The sequence below is a fragment of the Echinops telfairi genome, unplaced genomic scaffold, assembly GCF_000313985.2.
Source record: "Echinops telfairi isolate 266 unplaced genomic scaffold, ASM31398v2 ScPeMD7_2;HRSCAF=8, whole genome shotgun sequence".
NCBI lineage: Eukaryota > Metazoa > Chordata > Mammalia > Afrosoricida > Tenrecidae > Echinops > Echinops telfairi.
The window spans coordinates 11,103,062-11,129,358 of record NW_022103898.1 but is presented as its reverse complement, the minus strand read 5'-3'; the positions used below and the strand labels follow the sequence as shown (position 1 = coordinate 11,129,358).

Below are 26,297 nucleotides of genomic sequence, written 5' to 3'. Positions count from 1 at the left end.
TATTTGGGTTCATCGTCCTCAAGGCCTGGTGGGCCAGGATGTGCTCCAGTCTCTCCTCCTCCCCCGTCATCTGCTCCTGTGTGCTCTGGTCAGATATATCCTTCTCCCGGAGCTGCGGATTCAGTGCCATCCTTTGAAATAACTTCTTCTCGGGGGATACGCAGTCTTTTCTTATGAAACAACCGGTAAGCTTCCCTGTATACACTCATGGATGCTGCTCTGTGACTCAAGGACCAGCCAAGGAAGGTCTGGTCAAAGCCTAAGGAAACACCCAAGTACCTGCTAGACCCGATGAGCTGCGCAGACCACAGAGAGCAACGCACGCGTGACTGGGCTCCAATGGGGACAAGAACGACGGCCTCCGTGTCTGACGTCTAGAACTCAGAGACTACAACACTGGAGCCCACATTTGAGATCCACGTTCATGACAGAAAGAGCCTCCATGTTTAAAAGCAAGTTCTGTAACATCAATCTTCACACTCCATGGTGGCCACCATTTACCTTCAGAATCCTGCCCAGGCCCCAGCACTCTTCGAGGCTGGTATGAGAAAGGCGCCAAAGGAAGCTTTTGGGGACTTCCAGTTTCCACGGCCCCAGTCTTGAGACCAGAGGGGAGGAGGCAGAGTTCGTGGAGAAGAGAGGAAGGACAGCTACCTTTAACCAGAACCAACTCTTGGTTGATGTCCAGAAACACAGAAATGAACAGCATCTGTTTGTCTAAATAAAGCCTTTCTTTTCCCTAAAAAAAAAAAAAAAAAGAGAGAGAGAAAGGCACCGGACATCACGCAGTGGGATAGTGTGGGGCAGCTCTGCGCAATCTGCAGCGGTGGCCCGAGTTGTCTCCCTGCACGAAAGCTTGCAGAGCCCGAGCCACTATTAAGTGGGAGACTTGTACACAAATTGGTCCTGGCAGAGGCAGGCTTAAAAAAATATTTCTTTCTTAATATCTACTTATAGAAAGGACTCCCCATCTGTTGTTGATAGGAGAAGTCAAATTAAACAAATTGTGTGATGTTAAATGAGAAAGCTAGAGACAAATCTAAAATAAGTGAGGCTCCCTCCTACACCGATGAGGCTCCTTTTCCTGTTTCCCGTAGCTGAATTATACTGGGGCAGGTCCAGCACAGCCACATCTGCCTTTGTAGCCCCCACTATTATTCTGAGTCACCAGGGGTCACAGGCTGCCAGCACTTCACTTACCGGGCTCGACTGTGATGACCATGCCGGGCTGCAGGGGCAGGGAGCGGGGTATGTCTGGCGTGTCGTGGACATCCATCCCAAGGTAATGGCCAACGTGGTGAGGGCAGTATTTTCGTGCAGCCTGGAAACAATTGCCAGTTACTAAACCAGTGACCGCTGGGCATGCCTAAGCCAGCGAGACACATACCAACACTTCCCCCCACACCCCCCTTTCTGCCATTTCGGTTTAACTCTTTCTTGGATGAATGCTTCAGACACCTGATAAACTGCCCTCTCTGGGATGTGACTCTGTCATGGCATTCTAACCAACCTGTGCTTCCACTCCCTGGTTACTGTATCCGTGGGGCTGACTGGGGCAACTCCATTACAGCCAAGGCAGCTGAGAAGCTCTCTTTTCTTTGGGGGAGGGGGTGGGTGACTCTAGTAGAATTGTGCCCTTTGCACTGTTCACACCCCTCTGGAGACCAGAAGTGTCTCACAGCTGTGTGTGGAGTGGGCAGGAGACATGACCTAACGGTAATCACTGGGCATCTACCAGCATGGGCGTTTCTGTCAGACGTGTCAGCCTCGGTGGGAGGACAGTTGCAGCTTCTTTTCGATTGAGAGAGGCCCCACTTGGAGGGGAGCTACACGTGGTCTGCATGGCTTCAGCACCCAGCATCCTTCCTTACAGGTGAGGCTCTCCATTTTCACTGAGCACCACTGACAATGTGAGTGCAGACGTGGTCTGAAGGCATTGTTCCAGCAACCACCCTGGGGCAACAGGCAAGCCTCTCCCTGGTCAGAACCACCACAGAAGGGCTGTGAGGGAACCTCGGCTCCTTGTGTCTGTCTGTCCACCCTGTCTGCACCAGACTTCACTTTGTTTTCTGACTTCTGAGCTAGTTATGCTTCAAGCCGTGAGCTAGAATGTGCTGCCATCTTCTGGGAGAAAGAAGTACTGACTGCCTTTGTTTGAATCCATGTAGGCAGCTTGGCTTTGGAGTCCCTGGGGGTACAAAATGTTAGCGCACTTGGCTGCCTAACTGAAAGGTTGGAGGCTTGAATCCACCCACCTTGAAGAAAGGCCTGGCAATCTACTTTTGAAACTGCAGCCACTGAGAACTCCATGGAGCAGAGTGGTGCCCAGGCGGTCCCTGGGCTGTGAAAGCCTCCACACCCACTCTAGTAAAAACTGTGTGACACGTACAGTGTTTCGGAATAACACAGGGTGCTTGCTACTTTTGGACATGCACCAGCTCATTATGACGACCATTTGAAGGTGAAGTGTTTATTTTGATGCCTAGAAAGGTATGTTTTCTATATAGTAGTGTTATGACTTATGAATAAATGTGACTTGAAGACAGACGTAGGAGAGAACTTGTTCATAATCTGGTGACTGACGGTACTGACCACATGGAGATGCCAGGAGTTGGAATCAACAAAATATAAATCATTAAATCCAATTCCCTTCTGAGTGAGCTCTGAATCTCAGTCTCTGTGCGATGGAGAGCCACCTGGACGTGTTCTAAGTCTTTTGAGCTTGACAGAGGGTAGACCCCAAGGAGGATGTCAAGTGTTGCTGAAAATGGGTCAAAAGAAGCGAAGTACCTTGAAGGCATCGGTTCCACTGCTATTCCTTGTGACCCCCAGCTCTTTCAGTTTCTGTCCTATCAACGTCAGCATCAGGCTGTAGACGTTCTCCAAGCTTGAGCCAGGGGAGCAGAGGGTCAGACAAGCTCTCTGGATCTCTAGAACAGCTTCGTAGAGTTCTGCCTGAGGTGCTGTGAACCTGGGGAAACCAAAGAACCAGAATTTGGAATAATCTGACATTGGAGGAAGTTTGCTTCTAAGTGTGATTAGCAAAACCCCCAGGATGATGATAATGTTGATAATTAACAAGCACCTATTTATCATTATCAATAAGCCCTTAACCATGTCCTGGGTGTTCAAGGGCAGTAAGACAGCGTCTCCTTCAGAAGGTCAGCAGGTTACAAAACACGCCTAGCCACGAATGAAGTCAAAGGCCCCGACCAGGCCCACGGATGACCCTTTCTCCTGTCTGTCCTGATTTTCTGATCCAATAACTTTTGTCAGTTCTGATGTAAGTAAAATATCCTCCCCAGCTTTTAAGTTTTTATCATTGCCTTTTATTATCAGTGTCTCCATAAATGTAATCTTCAATCTGTGAGTAAACATCTGACAATGATAACATCTGCAAATTGGTTACAACTCTGTATGCAGTGCACATCGTAATGATAAGGTGTACAAAAACAATATGAAAAGTATGGTTCATCATCAACTCAAATCTCTCTTAATTCACAGACAACCTGTACAGGCTACTATTAATAAAAACAACCATAACGAAAAACAAAGCTTCAGGGTCCATTTCTGATAGGTAGAATCAACGAGCCAATGCCTTGGCTGCTAGAATCTTACAACAATATACGTGTTGTTAGAATAATAATTTTATACGCGGTTGGGAAAAAAAAGAAGGGAAAAAAGTGAGTTATAATGGTTTCTCACATGTATTCCCAGACTCCATTGATGGGAGTACAAATTAGTATAAGCCAATTAAGTCAAAAGGTTTAGAAATGTTCATATACTCAGAGCTTCTAAGAATCCATCGTAAAACTATTTCAAAAAGTTTACTTATACATGTATAAATATGGTCACTGTAATATTTTCCAAATTGTCAAGTACTCGACAATTTAAATGTTCCCTAGGATGGCACTATGTTGTACAAAGGCAATCAATGACCATACCCACCTTCCAAGTACACACAGTCAGCATGGTTATGCTTGCATCAGTGACCACAACACTCTATTATTAAACAATCATAATTATTTTAATACTCAAATTCCTCTGAAACACAAACATCTGAATCACACTGTTTTGACAAACAGATGCATCTTAGTATCCATAGCCCAATAATGATCCAGAACATTTCCATCTCCTCAGTTTCCTCATATACTTTTTCAGTCAATTCTCTCCCCCTCAGAAGCAAACTGTCTTTTGGTTATTTTCACCTTAGATGAATAGTTTTGCCTATCACAGGAATTAAAAACAGAATTAAACTCATATGGGAGCTTTGATGGTGTAGTGGTTGTGTGTTGTGTTGCTAACCTCAAGGTCAGCAGTTCAAAACCACCAGCCGCACCTAAGGAGAAAGACACGGCTTTCTACTCCCATTAATAGTTACAGTCTCAGAACCTCACAGTGATCATTCTAGCCTGTCCTATAGGGTCAGCATCGGCGTGAGTTTGGGTTTGCTTTGGTAATACTCATTTGTATGTACTTTTCATGTCTGGCTTTCTTCACTGAGTATAATATCTATGTGAGTTACTGATTGTGATGCAGTTAATGACTTAATATGGCTCATCTAGTCACAGTAAACAGTTACAGTCTCTGACACTCATGGGGCAGTTCTGTTCTGTCCTATAAGGTTGCTATGAGTCAGTATCAACACGAACATAGTGAGTGAGTCAGTCTTACAAGCTGTGGTGTAGGTTAGAGGTTGGGCTGCTTATCCCAAGATCAGCAGTTCAAACCCATTAGCCACTTTGAAGACAAAAGATGAGGTTTTCTGCTCCCATAAAAATTTACAGCCTCAGAAATCCAAGGGGGACAATTCTACTCTGTCCAATTGGGATACTCTTGAGTTGGATTTGATAGGTGGCAGGGAGTTTGGTTTGAGCCACAGTCTTGGGTGGGATATGCAAATGAGGTGCTTGTGACTCACCAAACGGACTGGCTAGCTTGCTGCTAATGTGAATAAGGCACACAGAACACTTGTGGGCAGTGAACTAAAAGAACTCCCGAGAGAGGACTGGTCCGTTCTGCCCTGTCACTTGGTTGAAGGTGAGACACGGAGACAGAGGAGCTTTAGATGGCATTACAGCAACAGGAAGAAGGGTAGCAGTGTGAAGTAGAGTCCCCTATCAGAAGGCTATGGTAGGCCTTGCTGATCCACAGAGCTGCACAAGAAGGCCCACAGTGGCAAAAGCTGAGAAGATCAAGGAATTCCATCCCGAGTTGTTCCTATCACTTCCAAGTTGATCCAGGTCCTGAGTGATTACTTCCCTAATGAGCCACTTTAAGTATGGTTTGGGAGTTCTGTGAGATGCTGCTATGAATCCCAAACCTACCCATGCGAGTGTTGACGCTGGAGATGATGGAGTGGCACACCAGTGTGGAAAAGCTGGCTCTTTGGTACATCATCAGCCTATGCTGCAGAGGAACCAGCTTTGAGCTGACCCTTAAAGAATTATTCATTTATTGAGAGTGCGGCTTCTATCGGGTAGTTTGTCCCTTTAGTTGTTGAGTGGGATTCACCGTATGAATCCCCGATACGCACATTCCTTCTCCTGCTGATGGACATTTAGGTTGTCTTCAGCTTGAGGCACAGTGAACAAGCTGCTCCGGACAAGTCTTGTGCAAGTCATTTTGAGAATTTGTCTCCATTTCTTTTGAATAAGTATATAGAATTGCTGGGTCAATGTTGGTAGCTAGTCTTTTTAAACTGTTTTTTAAAATACTTTTATTGATATATAATTCGCATATCATACAACTCAATAGTTCAATCATAATAAAGAGTTGTGTAATCATCACCACAATCAATTTCAGAATGTTCTTTTTCTAATTAAAAAAATCATTTTATTGGGGGCTCATACAACTCTGATCACAATCCATACATACATCCATTGTGTCAAGCACGTTTGTTGCCATCATCATTCTCAATACATTTTTCTATTTGAGCCCTTGATATCAGCTCCTCATTTTATCCCCTCCCTCCCCACCCATTAAAAAATTTTTTTAAATAAAAAGACTACCAAACATTTTCCAAAGTGGTGGTAGCAGTTTACATTACCATGGCCGATGTATGAGAGTCCCAGGTGTATCATATCCTCGTCAATACTTAGCATGGCTAATCTTTTTTTCACCATGGCTTATCTTTTAAATTGTATCCATTTTAGTGGGTGAGTTTCATTGTGATTTATGTGAATTTCCCAGTGACTAACAAAACTATGAACACTTCCAATATATATATTGTTCATTTATACATGTTCCTTTGTGAGCTTATTATTGAAATGTTTTTTATGAGATATATGTCAGGTGAACATTTTCTTTTGGTATTTTCTTGCCTTGAAGCCCCAGGCTGGTGCAAATAGTCATTACACTTGACCTCTAACTGGATGGAGGATGGTTTAAGTGTATTCTACTTCTGTACAACCTGCCATTGAAAACCTGGAGCACAGTTCTACTCTACCACACGGATTGGTAGCAGTTGAATCAACATGAAAGTAACTGGTTTAGTTCAGTTTCCACTACCCATTTTCTTAAGAGTGTCTTTTAAAAAGAACTTCTCCCTTTTGATAAAATCTAATTGATCAATTTTGAAGATGGCAAGAATACACAGAGTAACTGTACCAAAAGGAGCTAGCCAACATTCAACCATTTCAAGAGACAGCATATGAGCAAGAGCCAATGGTACTAAAGGAAGAAGTTCAAAGTGCACTGAAAGCATTAGCCAAAAACAAGGCTACAAGAAATTATGGAATACCAATTGAAATAAATATTCCAACAAGCTGGTGAAGTACTAGAAGCACTAATTTGTCTAGGCTAGGAAATATGGAAGACAGCCACTTGGCCAACTGACTGGAAGAGAACCATATTTGTATTCATTCCATAGAAAGGTGACCCAACCCCCTCCCAGGGGGATGTACAACAGAAAAGTGGGTGAAGGGAAACAGCAGTTGACAAAAGACATGAAAAAATAATTTATAAATCATCAGGGGTTCATGAGGGAGGGTGGGGGAAGAGTAAAGTGAACTGATACCAAGGGCTCAAGTAGAAAGAAATGTTTTGAAAATGATGGCAACATATGTGCAAATGTGCTCGATATAATGGGTATATGTATGGATTGTGATAAGAGCTATAAAAGCCCAAAAATGATTGAAAAAAAGTTTTTATTTTAAAAGGAAAGTGACCCAGAGTGTGAAAATTATAGAATAATATCATTCATAGCACATACAAGTAAAATCTTGCTGACAACAGTTGCAGTACATTGACAAGAGTGCTGCCGGAGATTCCGGCAGGATTCAGAAGAGGACATGAAACATTGCTGATGTCAGATGGATCGTGGCTCAGAGCAGAGAATACCAGAAAGATGTTTACTTGTGCTTTATGCAAGTAGAAATTGACTATGCAAAGGCATTTGACTGTGTGGATACCAATAAACAATGGATAGCCTCGAGAAGAATAGGAATTCCAAAACACTTCACTGTGCTCATGTGGAACCAGTACTTGGATCAAGAGGCAGTTGTGTGAATAGAACAAGGGAATAACTGCATGATTTCAAATCAGGAAAGGTGTGCATCAGGGATGTATCCTCTCACCACACTTGTTCAATCTGTATGCTGAGCACATCATCAGAGAAGCTGGACAATATCAAGGCTGGAGGAAGACTTCTTATTAACAACCGGTGACATGCAGATGGCATAACCTTGCTGAAAGTGAGGACTTGCAGCACTTGCTGATGAAGATCAAAGACTAAAGCCTTCAGTGTGGATTACACCTCAATGTAAGGAAGACCCAAATCCTCACAATTGAACCAATAGGTATCATTATGATAAATGAAGAAAAGATGAAGTTATCAACGATTTCATCTTGCTTGGGGCACAATCAATGCTCATGGAAGCAGCAGTCAGGAGATCAAATGTCATATTGTATTGGGTAAATCTGCTGCACAAGACCTCTTTAAAATGTTGGAAAGTAAAGAGGTCACTTTGAGGACTTAAACGTGCCTCACACAAGCCATGGTATTTCAATGGCCTCATATGGGTGTAAAAGTTGGATAGTGAATAGGAAAACTAAAGAATCAATGCATTAGATTTGTGGTCCTGAAAAAGAATATTGAAGGTACCATGGACTGACAAGAAAACAAACAAATCTCTCTTGGAAAAAGTATAGCCAGAACGCTTCTTAGACGCAAGAACGACAAGGCTTTGTCTCACATACTTTGGCCATGTTGTCAGGAGAGACGAGTTCCTGGAGAAGGACATCATGCTTGGTAAAGTCAAGGGCCAGCAAAAGAGAGGAAGTCTCTGGACAAGAGGTCTGACACCGTGGCTACAACAATGGGCTCAAGCATAACAATTGTGAGGATGGTGCAGGACTGAGCAGTGTTTTGTTCTGTTGCACCAACTAGGCGGCACCTAACAAAAGCTGATCAATTTTGGTTTTGCTCTTTATGATTCTTGTTCCCTACTCCCAAACCAAGCCAAACTCACTGCCATCAAACTAATGCTGATCCATAGTGGAACCCTGTAAGATTCCGAAACTGTAACTGTTCACGGGAATAGAAAGTCCAGTCTTTCCCTGAGGATCTACAAAATCACTGCCTACAGTCAAGTAGTGATACTAATCTCAGAGCTTGTGGGGTTAAAGGGAAGAGGGAACCCCACAAAACATGACAGGTTCGGTAGGCGCAATTGTACAGCGATAATAAGTAGAGGTTATAGTAAAGTCATAGAGAGCATGAGAGTTAAAGGATGGAGTCAGACGCAATTCATGGTAGCATAGCTCACCTCAGCTAGGCTTGATGGTCCTCGTGGAGGGGGCTCAGTTGCCAGAGAAGAAGCCGCTGCCTCATCCTCCTTAGCCACCTTCTCCAGCCACCCTCGGCCAGCCACCCGCTGAGAACCAGGGAGCCCCATTATTTATTGCTAACCACGCATCATATCACTTTAGGGGGATCTGATTACAGAGTCATACATCACAGAAAGGGGCAATACAATTCATTCTAGAACAAGTTTGATCACTCTGATGTCTCATATAATAAAACAGACAACTACTATTCTGGGAGGCATGCAAGTCTCCTGATAGCGGACAATAACCTAAGTCACAGGGAGGGGTAGCGACATAGGCAATACAGTCAATAGGAGGGGGATGACCTAGGGGTGTGTCCACATTTGTTGTGGGATAACAGTGGTGTCTGCTTGATCTAGACAGCTGATAATGGCTACCTAACCTTGGACATCCTTGGGCGGGTTTGCCCTCTCTGGTATCTCCTGCAAGTAAACAGACCACCACTATTCTTATCAGAAGGGAGTGGGTCTTATTTGGGGTGAGTCAGACTAATAGTCTAGCCACTATAGATGGCTGATGTTAAGGAGAATAACCTCTGACCTACTTTCGCTGACTAATGCTCAAGCTAAGTCTGGCAAATATTTTAGGGAGACAACTTAAGAGAAATCCTTCTGTTCCTCACAAGAGCTTTCAAGTTTAGCTATCTCAAATTAATCTTTATATATGCCTGAGTAGGAAGAATAGGGATTGAGATTCATCCTTTTTTCCCAAACAGGAAGCTGGTATCATTCCTGGAAAGAGTTTTCTTTCCACAAAAGCTTTGTCTAAAACCAATTGGCTATGTAAGTGCATCTATTTCTGGATTCTATATTCCATTCCACTAATCGACTTATCTTTTCTTTTCCAATTGATCTGTTCCTAAGGGGATGTGGTACACTGACTTGAAGACTGTAGTTTTATAGTGAGCCTTGAAGGTTATTTAAAGCCTTCATTTATGTTCTTTCCAAGATTGTTTTGGTTATCCTAGGTCCTCTGTATTTCCATATTATTTTTGAATCAACTTTAAAATTTTTACTAGAAACAGAAAAAACTTGTGGGAATTTTGGTATGACCATTTTGCACCTACAGAAGGGCATGATAATATGCAATCTCCCAATTAATGAATATAAACACTTTCCCCATTTATTTAGGTCTTCTTTAATTTCTCTTAGTATTTTACTTTTCACTGTAGAGATTTTTTACACATTTTATTAAATTTATTACTGAGTATTTTATGCCTTTTGATACTTTCTGATGTTTTTTTTGCTAGTGTATATAAACAGATATTTGCATATTGACCCTGTATGCTGAGCTCTTACTGAAGCATTAACTCGTTTTTTTATGATTCCCCAGGATATTATATGTAAACAATCATTTCATCTTTGAGTAGGTGTATTTTAATTCCTATTCTTTCCACAATTAAAAAAAATCATTTTATTGGGAGCTCATACACTCTTATAACAATCCATACATACATTCCACAATTTTTATGTCTTTTGTTTCTTTTGCTCACCTTAGTGCCCTGGCTTGGTCATCTAGTACCACAATCAGTGGAAATGTGTTCATCGAGAAATCTGTTCGTCCCATTTGTGTTAAGCTGGGCTCTAGAGAAGCAAACCTAATGAAGCTGATATTTATCTCTAAACAGAGGTTTACATCAAGAAAATGGCTCACACAGTTGTAGTAGTCAAGTTCCAAGTCCACTGGTCAAATGTTAGGCTGGAGGCTTCTTCTGACCCCAATAGCTGTGGGGAATGAGAGACCCAAGATCCACAGGAAGACAACCGGCTTCAGGCTGCAGAGGCAAATGAATCCAAGGTCGGCAGGTTAAGATAGCAGGCCATTGGCTCATGTTCAAAGAACTGGAATTCGATGAGCCAGATATTGGATCCAGACCCAGCAAGAAGTACGCAAGTTTTTCCACAGCATTAGCTTAAATTGGAAATAGACCTTACGCTTAAGGAGACCTTATCACAGGGAGATTACTAGGTCTTAACTTGCAAATCACAGAGAATCCTGGCCCAGCCAAGTTGACACAGAACCTTAACCATCACATGATTTACATCATTGTCAGTCATATACTGACATACAGGAGCCTTGGTGGCCTAGTAGTTATGCATTGGGCTGCTAACCACAAGGTCAACAGTTTGAAAACACTAGCCACTCTGCAGGAGAAAGACAGGGCTTTCTATTTCCATAGAGAGTTACAGTCTTAGAAACTCACAGGGGCAGTTCTATCCTGTCCTATAGGGTCATTATGAGTTGGCATCAACTCCATGGCAGTGAGTGAGTTATTCACAATATTATCTTACTGTATTTTTTATATCTGTAGGATTTGTACTGATATCCTATCTTTAATTCCTGATAATTGTTTTTCTTTTTTTTTTTGCTAGAGAGTTTGTTAATTTTATTAACCATTGAGGTTTTGTCAATTGTAACTACTTTTGGCCCTTTTTTCTATTTTGTTAATTTCTAGCCTTATTTCTTTCTACTTATTTTGGGTTAATTTGCTCGTATTTTTAATAGCTTCGTAAAGTGAAACTGTACATAGATTTTCTTTGTTCTTTTCTAATATAAGCACTTATGGCTATATGCTTCTAATTTGGCTATACCCTGTACATATTTTGTTTTGTTTTGTATTCCCTTATTCTGTTTGTTTTTGCTTCTTTCCTCTCTTCTTTTGGGTTAATAAAATACTTTTTAGTATTCTATTTTAATCCATCTATTGATTTTTTTAGCTATACTTACTTTCATGATTTTTTAATTATTGAGCGATTATGATATGAAATTTTAATTTATCCTGATCTGTAAGAGTTAATACTGTATTATTTCACATAAAATATATAATTGTGCATACAAAGAGAAAAAGTTCCATGATCTCATGTTGATACTTCCATTTCAAATTTGAGGACACAGAGCTTTTAACTAATCTCGATTTTTATCTTCCATACTGAGAATCCCAATTCTCAAGGACATGGTGATGATGGAATTAAAACATCTCACAATTACTGATATGTGTTAGCCTGGATCATACAGTCTCAGAACAACAATACAAATACTGTAAATAATATGATTACTGAAAACATTTGACAATTCTTTAAAAAAAAAAAAATTTTTAGGAAACCGATTACAAGGATCTACATAAAACCTTCTCCCTGGGGGATGGACAACAGAAAAGTGGGTGAAGGGAGACATCGGACAGCGTAAGATATGACAAAATAATAATAATTTATAAATTATCAAGGGTTCATGGGGGGGAGTGGGGAGGGAGGGGGAAAAATGAGGAGCTGATATCAAGGGCTCAAGTAAAACGCAAATGCTTTGAGAATGATGATGGCAACAAATGTACAAATGTGCTTGACACAATGGATGGATGGATGGATTGTGATAAGAGTAGTATGAGCCCCCAATATAATTATTTGAATAACAAACTACCCCTCCAAAAAATTATTAGGGGCTCTTATCACAATCCATAAATTCATTCACTGTCAAGTACATTTGCACATATGCCACCATCATAATTTTCAAAATACACTTGAGCTCCTGATATCAGCTCCCCATTTCTTCACCCTCCGTCCCCTGCTCACCCACCCTCCCTCAAAAACCCTTGATAAGTTATAGATTATTTTTTTCCATATCTTTCCCTCAAAAACCCTTGATAAGTTATAGATTATTTTTTCCATCTCTTTAATCATCCTACATCAACCCTCTCCCACCGTCCCGACAGGATTGCTGAAGACAAAATGGGTGCAAAATCAAATGTGGTGAAGAAAGCTGATGGTGCCCGGCTATCAAAAGATATAGTGCCTGGGGTGCTAAAGGCTTGAAGGTAAACAAGTGGCCATCCAGCTGAGAAGCAACAAAGCCCACATGGAAGAAAAACACCAGCCTGTGTGATCATGAGGTGTCGATGGGATCAGGTAGCATCCATCAAAGACTGAGAACAAAAACTCATTTCAATGTGAATGAGGGCGAGTGCAGAGTGGAGACCCAAAGCCCATCTGTAGACAATAGGAAATCCCCTCACAGAGGGGTCACAGGGAAGAGATGAGCCAGTCAGGATGCGATGTAGCAACAATGAAACATACAACTTTCCTCAAGTTCTTTGGTGCTTCCTTCACCCCACTATCATGACCTCAATTCTACCTTACAAATTGGATTAGACCAGAGCATGCACACTGCTACAGATAAGAGCCCTCAGCACAGGGAATCCAGGATAAACCCCTCAGGGCCAAGGAGAGTAGAGATACCAGGAGGATTAGGGGAGTGTGGGGGGAGAAAAGAATTGATCAAAAGGATCAACCTAGAACCCCCTCCTAGGGGGGACGAATAATGGAAGACTATTCTTAAATATGCTCTTATTGTTCCACATTTTAAATTTTTTACATTTTAAAAATAGTTACACTATTCTACAATATTAGATCACATAGTCATTACAGATCAGGATAAATTAAAAAACAACATTGCAATAAAAGCACAGAAACCTTTATTAAATGAAAAGCTAGTATTTCTCAATACATCCCCCATCTAGGTCTGTAAATTTCTGAAGGTGGTGTTTCCATCTCCCTAATCTTTCTTCTAGTAAGTCTGTGGTTTTGACTCATACTACAACAAAATGCCAGTTTTAGGTATTCTTGAGGGAGTCGACTCATGTTCCTTTGGTTTCCCAACAAAATTCTCACAGATTTGTTAGCCCTGGCTAACCTTGAAGAACAAGCAGGTGCATTGCCAGGATGAAAAAAAAAAACCCCAACTTTCCTTTTTCTCACCAATGCAGTTTTTAATTATCTTAAAACTTCATTATAATAAAGTCCTCATGATCAGTCTTTATCTAAAGTATCTATCAAGATTATCCCTTGGAAGCCCCAGAATATAGTCACCATAACCTTTTGATCTGACATCTCTGTCTTGAATTTAACTGGCTTAGTGAAAACCCTCTGAAATCACTGTTTTGATTAGGGCCTGTCTGAACTGCATGGGTAAATCCAAGACGAGTCTTCAGTTATGATTTACTTCATAAAATCATCTTCCATAGCTTGGATCTTGCTTAAAAGACAGATGGAAAGCCCTGCTCTTTGAGCTAGCTGATCCTCAGGTAACACTTTGGGTACCACTGAGCCGAATGCTTGCTTTGAAAGAGGCTACGATGCTTCTTTAAAATTTGACATGTCAAACCATGTGCGGTCCCAGCTCGTGGTAATCAATGGTAATTCTCTGGTCATCTTCCATCAGTTTCTGGACTTGAGCTACAGTTTCTTCATTCAAGTCTTACCTCTCTTGGCTCACCTCTGAGGTCTTTTTAATCTTTAGAACTCGATCTATCTGAGAACTGTTGTTTTTATGTGGGGCAGTATTACGATAAACTTATCGCAAAGCTTCAATGACTTGGGAAAGTGGTATGAGTTTTGTCAAAAATTTGACATTTGCATTGACCTCCAAATCATTTTTTCCTGTGGCACAAACAAGCACTCTTGTTTTGGAAGGCAACCCAATGAGATGAAGACAAGTGTATCACTGAGAGAACTTGTCTGCAGCCATCCACTGATCTCTGAGACATGCTTGGTGCATTTTGTTTTGCATAAACATGTGCCTATATGAACTAGAACGCTAGTACCAAAATGATGACGTGCCCTCGTACAACACTCTCCTCTTCTTATTTTCATCTAGTCTCAGTTCTATTAACCATGTTTACCATTATTTCTTAGATCAGTGTATTGCTAATCATTTTGGTGGTCTCACACTCATTTCCTAGTACAAGACAGTCCAATAAACCTTTCTGTGAGGATGGAAATGCTCTATACCTAGGTTGTCTAATATAGTGAATTTTTTAATATGCTCTTCCAGCTATCAAAGCCTTTGTTACTCCCACCAAATGATCTTTGTTTTCCTTATAGACTTGGGTAAGAAGACGAGGTATTGGATTAGAATTCAGTGGTTCTCAACCTTCCTAATGCCACAACCCTTTAATACAGTTCCTCATGTTGTGATGACTCCCCAACCATAACATTCTTTTTGTTGCTACGTCATAACTGTAATTTTGTTACTGTTATGAATCGGGTGACCCTTGTAAAAGGGTTGTTCGACCCCCAAAGGGGTTGTGACCCACAGGTTGAGAACCACTGGATTAGATGATTCAGCTGTGAGTGACTATTAACAGGGATAATTGTGCTGAATATAAAATCAGCCATTTCTGGCGCAGGAGAGGGGATATCTCACTACCAGGAAGAGAGCAGAGCCAGAAGTGGAACTCGCCTTTTAGACACGGAGATCCTTGCACATTGAACTTCCCTGATCCAGGAGACAGCACTGACACCAGAGGAGTAGCAGAGGAGCGGCAGCAGTAGAACCAGGAGCCAAAGCATGAGAGTCAAGTAAAGCTGAGCTTGCTGATTCTTGACACTGGGCTGCGAGCCTTGGGTTTGAGGCTTCAGTAGAGTGGCATGCCTTTTGGACATTTAACAGCCAGCCCTCAAAGAGCTTTGTCACACTGCCTGTGTAGGGCAGAGGCCAGGCCAAGAGGTTGAGGGCCAGAGAGAGGCTGGTTTATGGCACGGCAGACAACAAACTGTGCTGAATTGAGCAACTGTGTCCCGAGCAGTTCTCACCTGTATTTTAATCTGTCAACTTCCATAATAAACCCCATCATCATAAGCTTCACCTGTGAATTCTATGTGGCTACTGCAATGAATTATTAAACCTGATCATATGAAGAGAGATGCTTAATACTATGGGAGACAGAGAAGTATCTAATAGTCACAATGTGATGCTGAGTATTTGAGATGTGGCCTGTAAAACTGAAGAACAAAGTCTTAACTATAAAACAATTCTGACGAACTTAAATTTAAATAGTTCATTATTCATGAGAGTAATGGAGAGGGGGTTTTATGGCACATACAATTTTTGGCTCACACTTTTTTTCTAAGTCTGTTCAGTCTGCTACTCTATTTGCTTCTGGCATCAAGTACCTATAGCTGAGAACGCTATGGCTTGCTTTGGCTCTGTGGATTAGGGAGTGCCCTTGGACAAAAAGCCCTAACCATTTACATTTAACTCACTAGAGTTCTTTACAGGACAGACTTGGCCAGTTTTGGTACCTTCAGATAGTTGCTTTTAATGTCTTGCCCAGATTTTATAAGTATTCTCTGTGGAGGGTTAATCCAACAACCAATTTATCATAACCCAAATATTACTCTTGTAATCAGAGAAAAATAAACTTCAAAATCATCAGATAAAAAAGTATGTCTGTGTACCAACTGGGTGTTCCAAGGTGCCTACACCTGTGATATACTAAGCTAAAAACAGTCTTGGAAAAATAATCAAGAACTTTGCAAAGGTAAGTAACCTAAACTAAAGGAAGCCCGAATGTTGCTTTAGTTTTATATATATATATATCCATATTCAACCTACATTCCTAAACACCAGTGGGACAAGTTACTCTGTAGAAGCCCTACCTGCCATTGACAGGCCAGGTTCGGGTGATATCACTCACGTAGCAGGAAGACTCACAACCACCGTCCAGAAGCACTGTCTCCCCATCCTGGAACAAAAGGAAGATGGGTCAAGTGGGTGACCTCATGACTCTTAAGTTGTTCTGCCTTCTCAACTAAATGCTTGGTGGCTTTCATATTTTACAAAGCTGATTTCAAGAAGACTGACTTCTTGTTTCTGCTCACAAGAAACAGCACCTAACCTTGCCTAATGAATCCACACTTGTAGTATTAAATTAAAAAGATGGCGCGGGGGAGTGGAGGGCCAGCCCCCACTAGCTGCTACTACTACTACTCAACGGGTTCAGTAATGCACAATTGTACGGTTGAGATATATAAGCATTATATTAAAGTCATCAAGAGCATGAGAGATAATACAATAATACAGTCAGGCATGTTACATGGTACCATTGCTCACCTCAGCCCAGCTTGGTGGTCCACGTGGAGAGAGGGGAAGGGAAGGAGGGGAAGGGGAGTGACCAGGGAGTGAGCAGCAAGGAGCTCAGAGTCAGAGCGAGCTCTATATTGCTGACTCACACCTATATACCTTTTGGGGGCAAGCCAGCCCACTAATTACAGGTAGAGACATACGACACAGGGAGGAGTTGCACTATAGGTTACACAGCAGTGAGAGGGTGGTCTCTGGGTCTCCATAGGAACCATTATCAGTAGGGTGCAAACCCCTCCTACAGGAGCCTGTCCATTGTCCCCAGAGGCAGGGAGCAGGCCCACCCCTGTGGTGGGATGAGACAGCAGTCTGGCAACTGATTGCCTTCAAGGGAGGGAATGCCTGCGCATCTGACCTCCCCACACACACACTGGCTCCAAAAAGGCAGTCCTACAGAGAGGATAGGTGCAGGAGCTGTACAGCGAGATTGCTCAAGTGTGAGTTACTAGACACAAAAGTATACACCATTGCTGTTGAGTCAGTTCCAACTCATAGGGATCTTTGCAAGACAGAATAAAATCATACCAATAGTTTCTAAGGTTGTAATCTTTACGGAAGTAGGCTGCCTCATTTTTCAGAGAGTGGCTAGTGGTTTTGAACCATTGCTACCAGAGGGCCTATAAATTCCATGAACATATCCTAAATGTTCTCAATATCATTAATAATCATATAAACCTATGCAATTTTGAATCTGGGACCCTGATTCAAATACAATTACTCGTACTATTTAATTTTGGAGTATTGCTTTCTCTACGCTCCTCTGTCATAATACAAGTAAGAAATGTAGACATTTTGGGGTATATCTTTCCACTTGTCATGTTATATTGAAATGTTGAGTTTTTGCCCTTAAAGATGCAGAAAGGGTCTCTTGAAAACAGACAACCCAAGAACTTCAACTAGAGTTGGAAGTAGTGATAAGCAAGCATTACAGTACATAGCCGAGGAAGTTAGTAGCCTGAATGCTGAAGCCAGAGCTTTTCCTAGAAGACAGATTTACCAAAAGTACCTAGAATGTGACAAAGAGAGGTAAAGTGAACTATGAAAGAGAAATTAGCTTATAGAGAACCAATGAGAAAGTCTAACACCCTTCTAAAGATAAGATAGATCATCAATCTTACAAGCGGTCAAGAGAAAAAAGATTTCCTGCCAAGGATAATTATTATTCTTTTTCTTTGTGTTTTTAAAATCAACAACACTGAAAGTAAGAGAATAGGAATAAAATATTCAACTTTATTAGTGAAAATAACTGTTAACATAGGACTAATTTTTGCTTTTGTTTTGGCATGCCCAGTTTTCAAGATAGGGAATAAAATATATTCTTAGCTAAACAAAAATGGAAGCAGTAGGGAGAAAAAAAAAAAAAAAAGGAAGCAGTTTTATTAGCCACAGACCTCCATCTAAAGCAGTGTTTCTCAAAGTGGGCGATCCCTCGGGGCACTAGAAAAATCCAGGGGACTGCAAAAAATCCAGAATCATGGGATTTATACATGATATAATACAGTAGTTTTATAAGAGAGTAGTTGTTAAATACAATATATACACGTTTTTCATTGGCTGGTGTGTGGTGGGGTGGGGTGAGGTGTGCTGAGTATTTTTTCTGGAGAAGGAGCAGTAGGCCAAATAAGTGTGGGAACCTAGGATCTAATTCAAACCAAAACCAAACTCATAGCCATAGAGCCAATTCTGAATCCCAGGGACCCCTATAGCTCAGGGCAGAAGTGCCCCTGTGGACTTCCTAGAATTCCTTATGGGAGTAGAAAGCCCTTTCTTTCTCCCATAAAGCAGATGGTGGTTTCAAACTGCTCACTCTGTGGCCAGCAGCCCAAGTGTAACCACTAGACCACCAGAGCTCCTGTGATCTAAAGCAGGGGTGTCAAACTGCGGCCCGCGGGCCACATGCAGCCCTCCAAGGTAATTTTTTGTGGACCACGATACTCTGAAATAAAATGCAAATAGAAAAAGTTGTTATGAAGAAAATAGCACTTAGGGGATAATAAGGCAATACCGTACACATAATTCCCTCATTACATTTTATTTCAGAGCATCGTGGGCCACAAAAAATTACCTCAGGGCTGCCAGTTTGATACCCCTGATCTAAAGGATGCTTCTTAAAAAGAAAATAAATCATTTTATTGGGGGCTCTTACAGGAGCATGCTGGCTGGACTTCTCTCAAGACAAATTTATTTATTCTTTTGACAGTGAAAGAATACTTTCAATATTCTTCATCAATACCATTGAATTCAAATGCAAATTCAATTTGAATTATGGTCTTATGAAATAGGTACTACTATATCTATGTTTCAGACGATGAAACTGAGGCACAGTTTAAGGTTTTCATACTACCTATTGTCATCAAACCTGCGACCAAGCAGATAGCTCTCCTGAAGGTGACCAAGCAATCAAGAAGATGGTTGACATTAAAAATGTATGCTCAGAAAACTCTGACAGCAAGTGCTATCCCCCATACCCTGCTACTGTCCATACATCATTTGTATCAAACACATTTGTATAAATGATGCTCTCAATGCAGAAGTAAGGTGATCCCCAAAAGGCCACATAAAGAATGTAAGAGGCAATAGTGGGGCGCTTTGACCTATTCTTAAGTGGTAAGCACACAGGCAGACAACATAAGGCATGCCATGCTGTCCTCTCTGAGTATCCACCAGATGCCAAGGGGCTGGACCACACTGGAACCCTTCTGGATGTACTGTCCTGTGTTTCTCGGGGCTTAGTAACGACGTTGTCCACTGACTTTCCCCAAAGTGGGTATTATAAGCTCTCATAGAGCTGAAGCTGACAACAAGCTCTAAGTTTTCAACTTATTTTCTATTGGGCCAATTTCACCTCACAGCAATACTGCTCTCTCCCTATAATGTTGGGTTTATTTTTATTTCTGTTATCCCAGATTGAATAATATATTATTCAGGAGTAGACACATTAGTGGTCAAACCATTAAAACAAACAAACAAAGGCAAAGCAATGATTACAACCAAAGTTATGATCAATGTATTCTCTGGAAGGCAGGAAGGGTGATGTGACTGGAAATATCCAGAGGTCACTATGGTAAGTGTAATATTTTCTTATCCTTGACGGTGAATACTTGGGTTTTTATTATTATTATTATAACTGTATATTGTACTGTTCTTAATATACAATTTACAACAACAAAACTTAAGGACTATAATGAAAATCCTTTAATACTTAGAATAGAAAAGAACAAACAAAAACTGATGACTTAAGCATGCTAGAAAAAGAGCAATAAATAAACACAAGAAGTGTAAAAATAATAAAGGTAAGGGCACAAAGCAATGAGAGAGAAAACAATGATAAAACAAAAAGGCTCAACAATACCAAAAGTTAGCTGTAAAAGATAAAATACCAACAAACCTCTGGTGAGATTTTTTTAAAGCCAATAATGTTTGAAGGTATAACTTACATTCAGTAAAATGCATAGATCTTTAAGTACCGCAGTCCCCAATTTGCACATGCGATCTCTTCCTACCTTGTGGTTTTAAGAATTTGTAGGTCAGTGAGTACAGGTGCACGTATTTTTACTGAGAGCTAATAAAGGCTCAAGGCCTCTGAGATGATTTAAAAGCAGTACAGGTAGCAAGTGAAGGTGATTGTGATGAGGAATTTGTTGTAAGTAGGAACTGGCTAGAGGATTTCCAAGTGAGAGCAAATTTATCTAACAGCAAAAATACTCCATTGCCATTGAGTCTATACTGACTCACACTGATTCTACATAGGGGTTCCAGGACTATTAATCTTTATGGGAGCAGATAGAATCAGCTTCCTTCCTTAAAGCAGCCGATGGGTTTGAACCACTGCGACCAGGTGGTTAATGGTCCAACACTTTCTTGACAGCGCCACCAGAGCAGGGACCCTGTGCATGTGTGTAGCTCTGCACAGCCTGCCACTAATCTTTCCCATCCATCCGGCCTCTTCCAAGTCTCTTGTTCCAGGACTTGACCCCTGTCATATTTTCCTAATACCCCAAATTGTATCAATTTGGTTTTGTTCCTGCTTTAATTTGTTGGTATTGGAGAACTGATAAGAACCCTGCATTAAAGGGCAAGTAAGAGTTGTTTGTAAGGCAGATGTTTGCAATTTGGGGACTGCCTGTATGTAGCATTAGAACAGTTGTATCGAATGCACACACCCATGTAACCACATCTCCATCCCTCTTCCCATCCAATCCTAACAGCAATGCCCAGTGATCTGCTTTCTCTCAGCATCAATTTATTTTGCAATGTAATCATACACACTGTCCGCCCAAGTCCATAGAGATTGTATATTTTGAAATGAACAGAATCCACTGGGTAGCATACTTGGCCCTGACTAACAAATGAGCAGCTTCCTTTTTTAGGTTTACTTTCATCTACTAACGGGATCCTTGGTAACATAGTGGGTTACATGCTGTGCTGCTAATTGTATGGTCAGCAGTTCAAACTCACCAGCTGCTCCATGGGAGAATAATGAGGCTTTCCACTACCATAAATATGTACAGCCTCAGAAATTCAAAGGGAACAATTCTACTCTGTCCTATAGACTCACTATGAGTCAGAATCGGCTGGTTGGAAGTGGGTTTGACTTCTAGGCATGCTAATAACTACTCCTATCTCAGAGTGCCAATGTAAGGATCCAATGAGATGATGCATTCTATGTAAACAATGTCTCTACACATGGCAGTTAACGTGTGAAAGCTGAGGGTTAGGAGTGGGCGAGGTGTACCTGGCCCCAGAGGAAGCAGAGCAACAGGAGAGGGCACTCTGTGTACCTTGATGAGCTGATTATTGTTCACATAGTGCAAAGTGTTGGACCGATTGCCACCAGCAACCACAGGGGGGTAGGCCAAGATGTCTGCGCCACGAGCCCGGCATTCAAATTCAAACTGTAAAAGACAACAAGACATGACAGAAGGCTTTCTGAAGGGTCTGCCCAAGCCAGGCTCTTGTCAACAGCCCATACCTCGCATCAGGACTGCTACATTATCCATCATGCTTGGACAAACTTTTGATGCTGCAATTTCAGTGCATTTCTTTTATTCTCACCCACATGCTTAACTGGGAGAAAGGCCGGGCTTTGTTACTGCTGTCAACAGTTAGTCTTAGAAACCTACAAGGGCAGTTCCACCCTGTCTTATAGGGTCACTATGAGACAGCATTGACTGGATGGCAGGTAGACATGCTTAATTTATGCTCAGTATATGCTGTACTTTTTTCTCTCTCACCAGTCTTATTATTTAATCCCATTACTAAGTCTCTTCTGAGTGCTCTCTAAATTCCCTATGACTACTAAGAGTCAAAAGAGGACCCTGAGAGTGTAAGAAGGGCTGCATACAAAGATACAATCACATAAGGTCACTGTTTTGTACATTAGTCTTTAAACTGCCCCCTACCCCCGCCTTCTGAGCAAACATTGTCCCTTTTACTTATTTATTTATCATCATTTTATTGGGGGCACATACAATTCTTATCACAATGCATACATACATCAATTGTGTAAAGCGTATTTGTACATTCAATGCCCTCATCATTCTCAAAACATTTGCTCTCCACTTAAGGCCCTGGCATCAGCTCATTTTGCCCCCTTCCTTCCTGCTCCACTGCCCTCAAGAACTCTTGATAATTTATAAATTATTATTTTGTCATATCATGCACTGTCCGACGTCTCCCTTCACCCACTTTTCTATTGTCCATACCCCAGGGAGGAGGTCATGTGTAGGTCCTGTAATCGGTTCCCCCTTTCCATCCCACCCCGGTATCGCCACTCTCACCACTGGTCCTGAAGGGATCATCCGCCCTGGATTCTCTGTGTTTCCAGTTCCTATCTGTACCAGTGTGCATCCTCGGTCTAGCTGGATTTGTAAGGAAGAGTTGCATTGCCCCCTTTTAATCATGTATGGTTGACATTGTTCAAGGTTTGTGCAGCTTGTCTGCTGAGTTAGGCTACGGGGGTAAGTACACTTCCAGACCTGAAGAGTGGCTAAGGAGCAGAGTCTCAGGGATTCCATCCATCTCCATCCTACCAGTAAGCCTGGTCTTTATCCTCTATACTCCCCAGTCCTAACTGTGCAGAAGCCTCTAGTGTAAACACGTCTGGCTCACTGGGCAGTTAGTTGCCCAGGTGAGTGCCATTTCCTAGGTGGAAGAAGTGGTTTCTTCCTGCATTAGGGAAAATGATGTCAAGGTGGGAAGAGAGTCCATCTGGGGGAGGAACTGGTTCAGAAACTCAAGGGGGGAGGTTGGTGAAGCAAATCTCTGCCACTGGGTGTCAAGAAAGAGAGTTAATATTGAACCCTTTGATTGGACAAAAAGAAAGAAACTAGAGTAACACCATGTAAAAAAAATTAGTACACTTAGGAAAATAAGGCAGTGCGCAATATGAAAAATGTATATAATGTTATTTCCCTAACAACACGGCACTAACATCAATCTTTCATATGACTTTCAGTAAGTGAGCTGAAAAAAGTGAAGAGGGTACTCAGTAAATGGTAAATTCCACTACTGTCAGGACATGTGAGGACAGAGCTGGAGGCTCACAGGCGTTTGCCACTCTCTCTGGCACCACCTCGGACTCTCTTCCTTCACTCAGACATTATTCCTCTCGCCTTACCTTTGTGTGGGTCTTTGTCTTCATGTTATACTGTGCAATTTTCTCCATCTAATTGTGAAAGCTCACCTAATAAAGACTCATCTAATGGATCACCAGAGGCATTTAAGATCAAAGTCCTCCACTGACATCCTGGTCACTTCCATGATGCCATTTGCCAATCAATGTAATGATTTCACTGTTCCCAACAAGTTAACTCACCTTGGCATACAGAAAGGCTTCCTCCACGGGGGCCTTCCTGGTACACATGGTCTCTATAAAAGCCTGCAAAGCAAGAAAGCAAGATGAAAAGACCAGTCTCATTTACTGTGATGCTTGATCAGACATTCAAAATTCTGGGACACAATTGAAAATGATGGTTCCCTCCAATTATTTATCTCAAGTTGTGACTTAGTGGGTCTAATAACATACCATTTCAGGAAACAAGCTTTCAGGAATAGATGATTCATAACAGATTTATAGAAGGACAACTAACCATGCCATTCAAAATATACATTGAATGCTAAAGTAAGTTGTATGAAAAAACACATGTATTAAGGAGTATAATTTTTCTGCAGCCTTGGAATGCTTGTTCTATAGGAGGGCTTCTCAACCTCAGCACTGCTGTCATTTGGGGGTCCCATAATTGTAGGTAGTGGGTGACTGTTCTGTGCAATATGGGATGTCAGGAGCACTCCCTCGTCAGGACAGTCAGATGTTGCCAAGTCTTCTGGGGAACAAAATCACCCTCAGTTGGGAACCAGTGGGCTATATGCAGTCCATTGCCACTGAGTTGACTCCAACTCAGAGAGCCTATAGGGCAGAGTAGATTGTCCCGTAGGGTTTCCAAGGCTGTGCTCCTTATGGGAGCTTTTATGTCATCTGCGTATCACAGGTTGTCAGTGAGTTTTCCTTCAATCCTGGTGTCATGTTCTTTACACAATCCAGTCTCTTGGTTAGTCGCTGAGTACGCACTGTAAGCATGGTGAAAGAATACAACTGACACTTATCTTTCCCTATTTAAACCACGCAGTATCCTCTTGTTCTATTTGAATGGTCCCTTCTTGGCCTATGCACAGGTTCCATGTGAGCATGATGCAGAGTCCCATTCTTCACAATGTTAGCCATCGGTAATGACATGTAAGCATCTTTGTATTATTCTACTTTCAGCCAAATTACACCACAAAGTACAGGACCTTCTGTCTGGGTTCTTTTGCTTTGCCTATTTTTGTTTCACCCACATCATATTATGTATCAGTATTTTGTTCCTTGTTATGGTCAGATAAGATTTCATTCTACGTATTAACCACAGTTTGTTTACCCATTCATCTGTTGATGGACATCTGAATTACGTTCACACTTTGCCACTGTGAATAATGTTGCTGTGAACATTTGTGTAACATGATTTGCTTGAGGATTTGCTTTCAAATTGTGTGGGCATATATACCCAGGAGTTAAATCGTGGGTTACAACCTTGTAGTGCATTGGGTTAAATGCTTGACTAACTGCAAAGGCAGCAGTTCAGAAGCCCCAGCCACTCTGTGGAGAAATGTGGCAGTCTGCTTCCACACAGACCTGCAGCCCTGGAAACGCCACACGGCAGTTCTATTTGTCCTACAGTACTGCTCGAAGTTGAAACGGACTTGATGACGATGGGTACGACAACTCTGTATTGAACGCTTGTAGGAGCCATTAAATTCTTTTCCACAGTAGCTGCACCATTTTACATTCCCACCAGCAATGGACGAGAGTACTGATTTCTCCACATCCTCGCCAATACTTGGTTTTTAGGGGTGGGAGGTTGAGGGATAACAGCATCTGTTGTTATTGCTGGCTGCCATTGGATCAGCCTCATGGCAAGCTCTTGTACAACAGAAATGAAATGCTCTCAGGTTCTGTGTCATTCCCACGATTGGATACAGATTGGAGATGATCCATAGGGCCTTCTTTGGGTTATTTTCAAAAGCAGATCACCAGTCCTTTCTTCTTAGTCTGTCTCAGTTTGGAAACTTTGCTGAAACCTGGGCAGAAACACAGCAAAATGCAAACCTCCGTGGGCAGACAAGTGGTAGCTGTGTGTGCGGTATGCTGTCTAGGATCAAACCTGGCTCTCCTACATAAAACAAATAAAAAATGCACAAGAATTCCTCTCACAACCATCAATCCTTCCATAATCAGCCTAGAGGCTGTGAAGTGGTGCTTACTGGATTCATATTTGTGCTAATGGAAGGTGTCCTGGTGGCACTGTGCTATCAGGGAAGCACTGGACTAGCACAGGCGAGCAGTTCAAATCCACCTGAAAGATGAGGTTGTAAAGATTTACGCCTTGGAAATCTGTAGGGTGACTGAGTTGGATTGACTCATGACACTGGGTTTGGCTTTGGTTTAACGACTAATGATGTTGAGCAGCTTGTCATGTACTTGTTGGCCAGTTGTTTTATCTTTCTTGGAGAAATGTCTATTCAAGTTTCTTGCCCATAATTTTGATTGGGTTGAATTGTAGTTCTTAGTATAGTCTGGATATTAGATCCTTATCATATATATAACGTCCACATATTTCTCTATTTTGTAACTTTTCACTCAATTGTTTTCTTTGGTGCACAAAAGTTTTCATTTTTTAAAAGTCCTGTTTATTTTTCCTCCTTTTGCTGCTTGTGCTTTTGGTGTATCTATGAATACATGGCCAGATCCAAGGTCCCAAAGATTTGTCCCTTTGTTTTTTCTAAGAGTTTTTATACTCTTTAAGTTTTATTTTGTTGTTCTTAAAAATAAACACAGCAAAACAACACATACCTTGATCACAGGGAGCTACATATAACCTCCTCTCTGGGGGATGGGCAACAGAGGGGTAGGTGAAGGGAGACGCCGGGCAGTGTAATATAAGATATAATAATAATTTATAAATTATCAAGGGTGCATGGGGGAGGGGGGCAGAGGAAGGGAGGGGGAGGAAAATGAG

The 26,297-nt window shown here is 41.7% G+C and overlaps 1 protein-coding gene across 1 annotated transcript in view; it reads right to left on the bottom strand.

Annotated features, from left to right (window-relative positions):
• The window catches only part of XPNPEP3 (X-prolyl aminopeptidase 3), a 76,042-nt gene that overhangs the window by 3,754 nt on the left and 45,991 nt on the right, over window positions 1-26,297 (bottom strand). The window contains exons 5-9 of the mRNA XM_004700272.2: window positions 23,561-23,623; window positions 21,525-21,638; window positions 16,260-16,345; window positions 2,791-2,971; window positions 1,201-1,321 (exon numbers count right to left, since the gene is read on the bottom strand). Of these exons, the coding sequence (XP_004700329.1) occupies window positions 1,201-1,321; window positions 2,791-2,971; window positions 16,260-16,345; window positions 21,525-21,638; window positions 23,561-23,623 (565 nt within the window). The remainder of the gene's footprint in view (window positions 1-1,200; window positions 1,322-2,790; window positions 2,972-16,259; window positions 16,346-21,524; window positions 21,639-23,560; window positions 23,624-26,297) is intronic.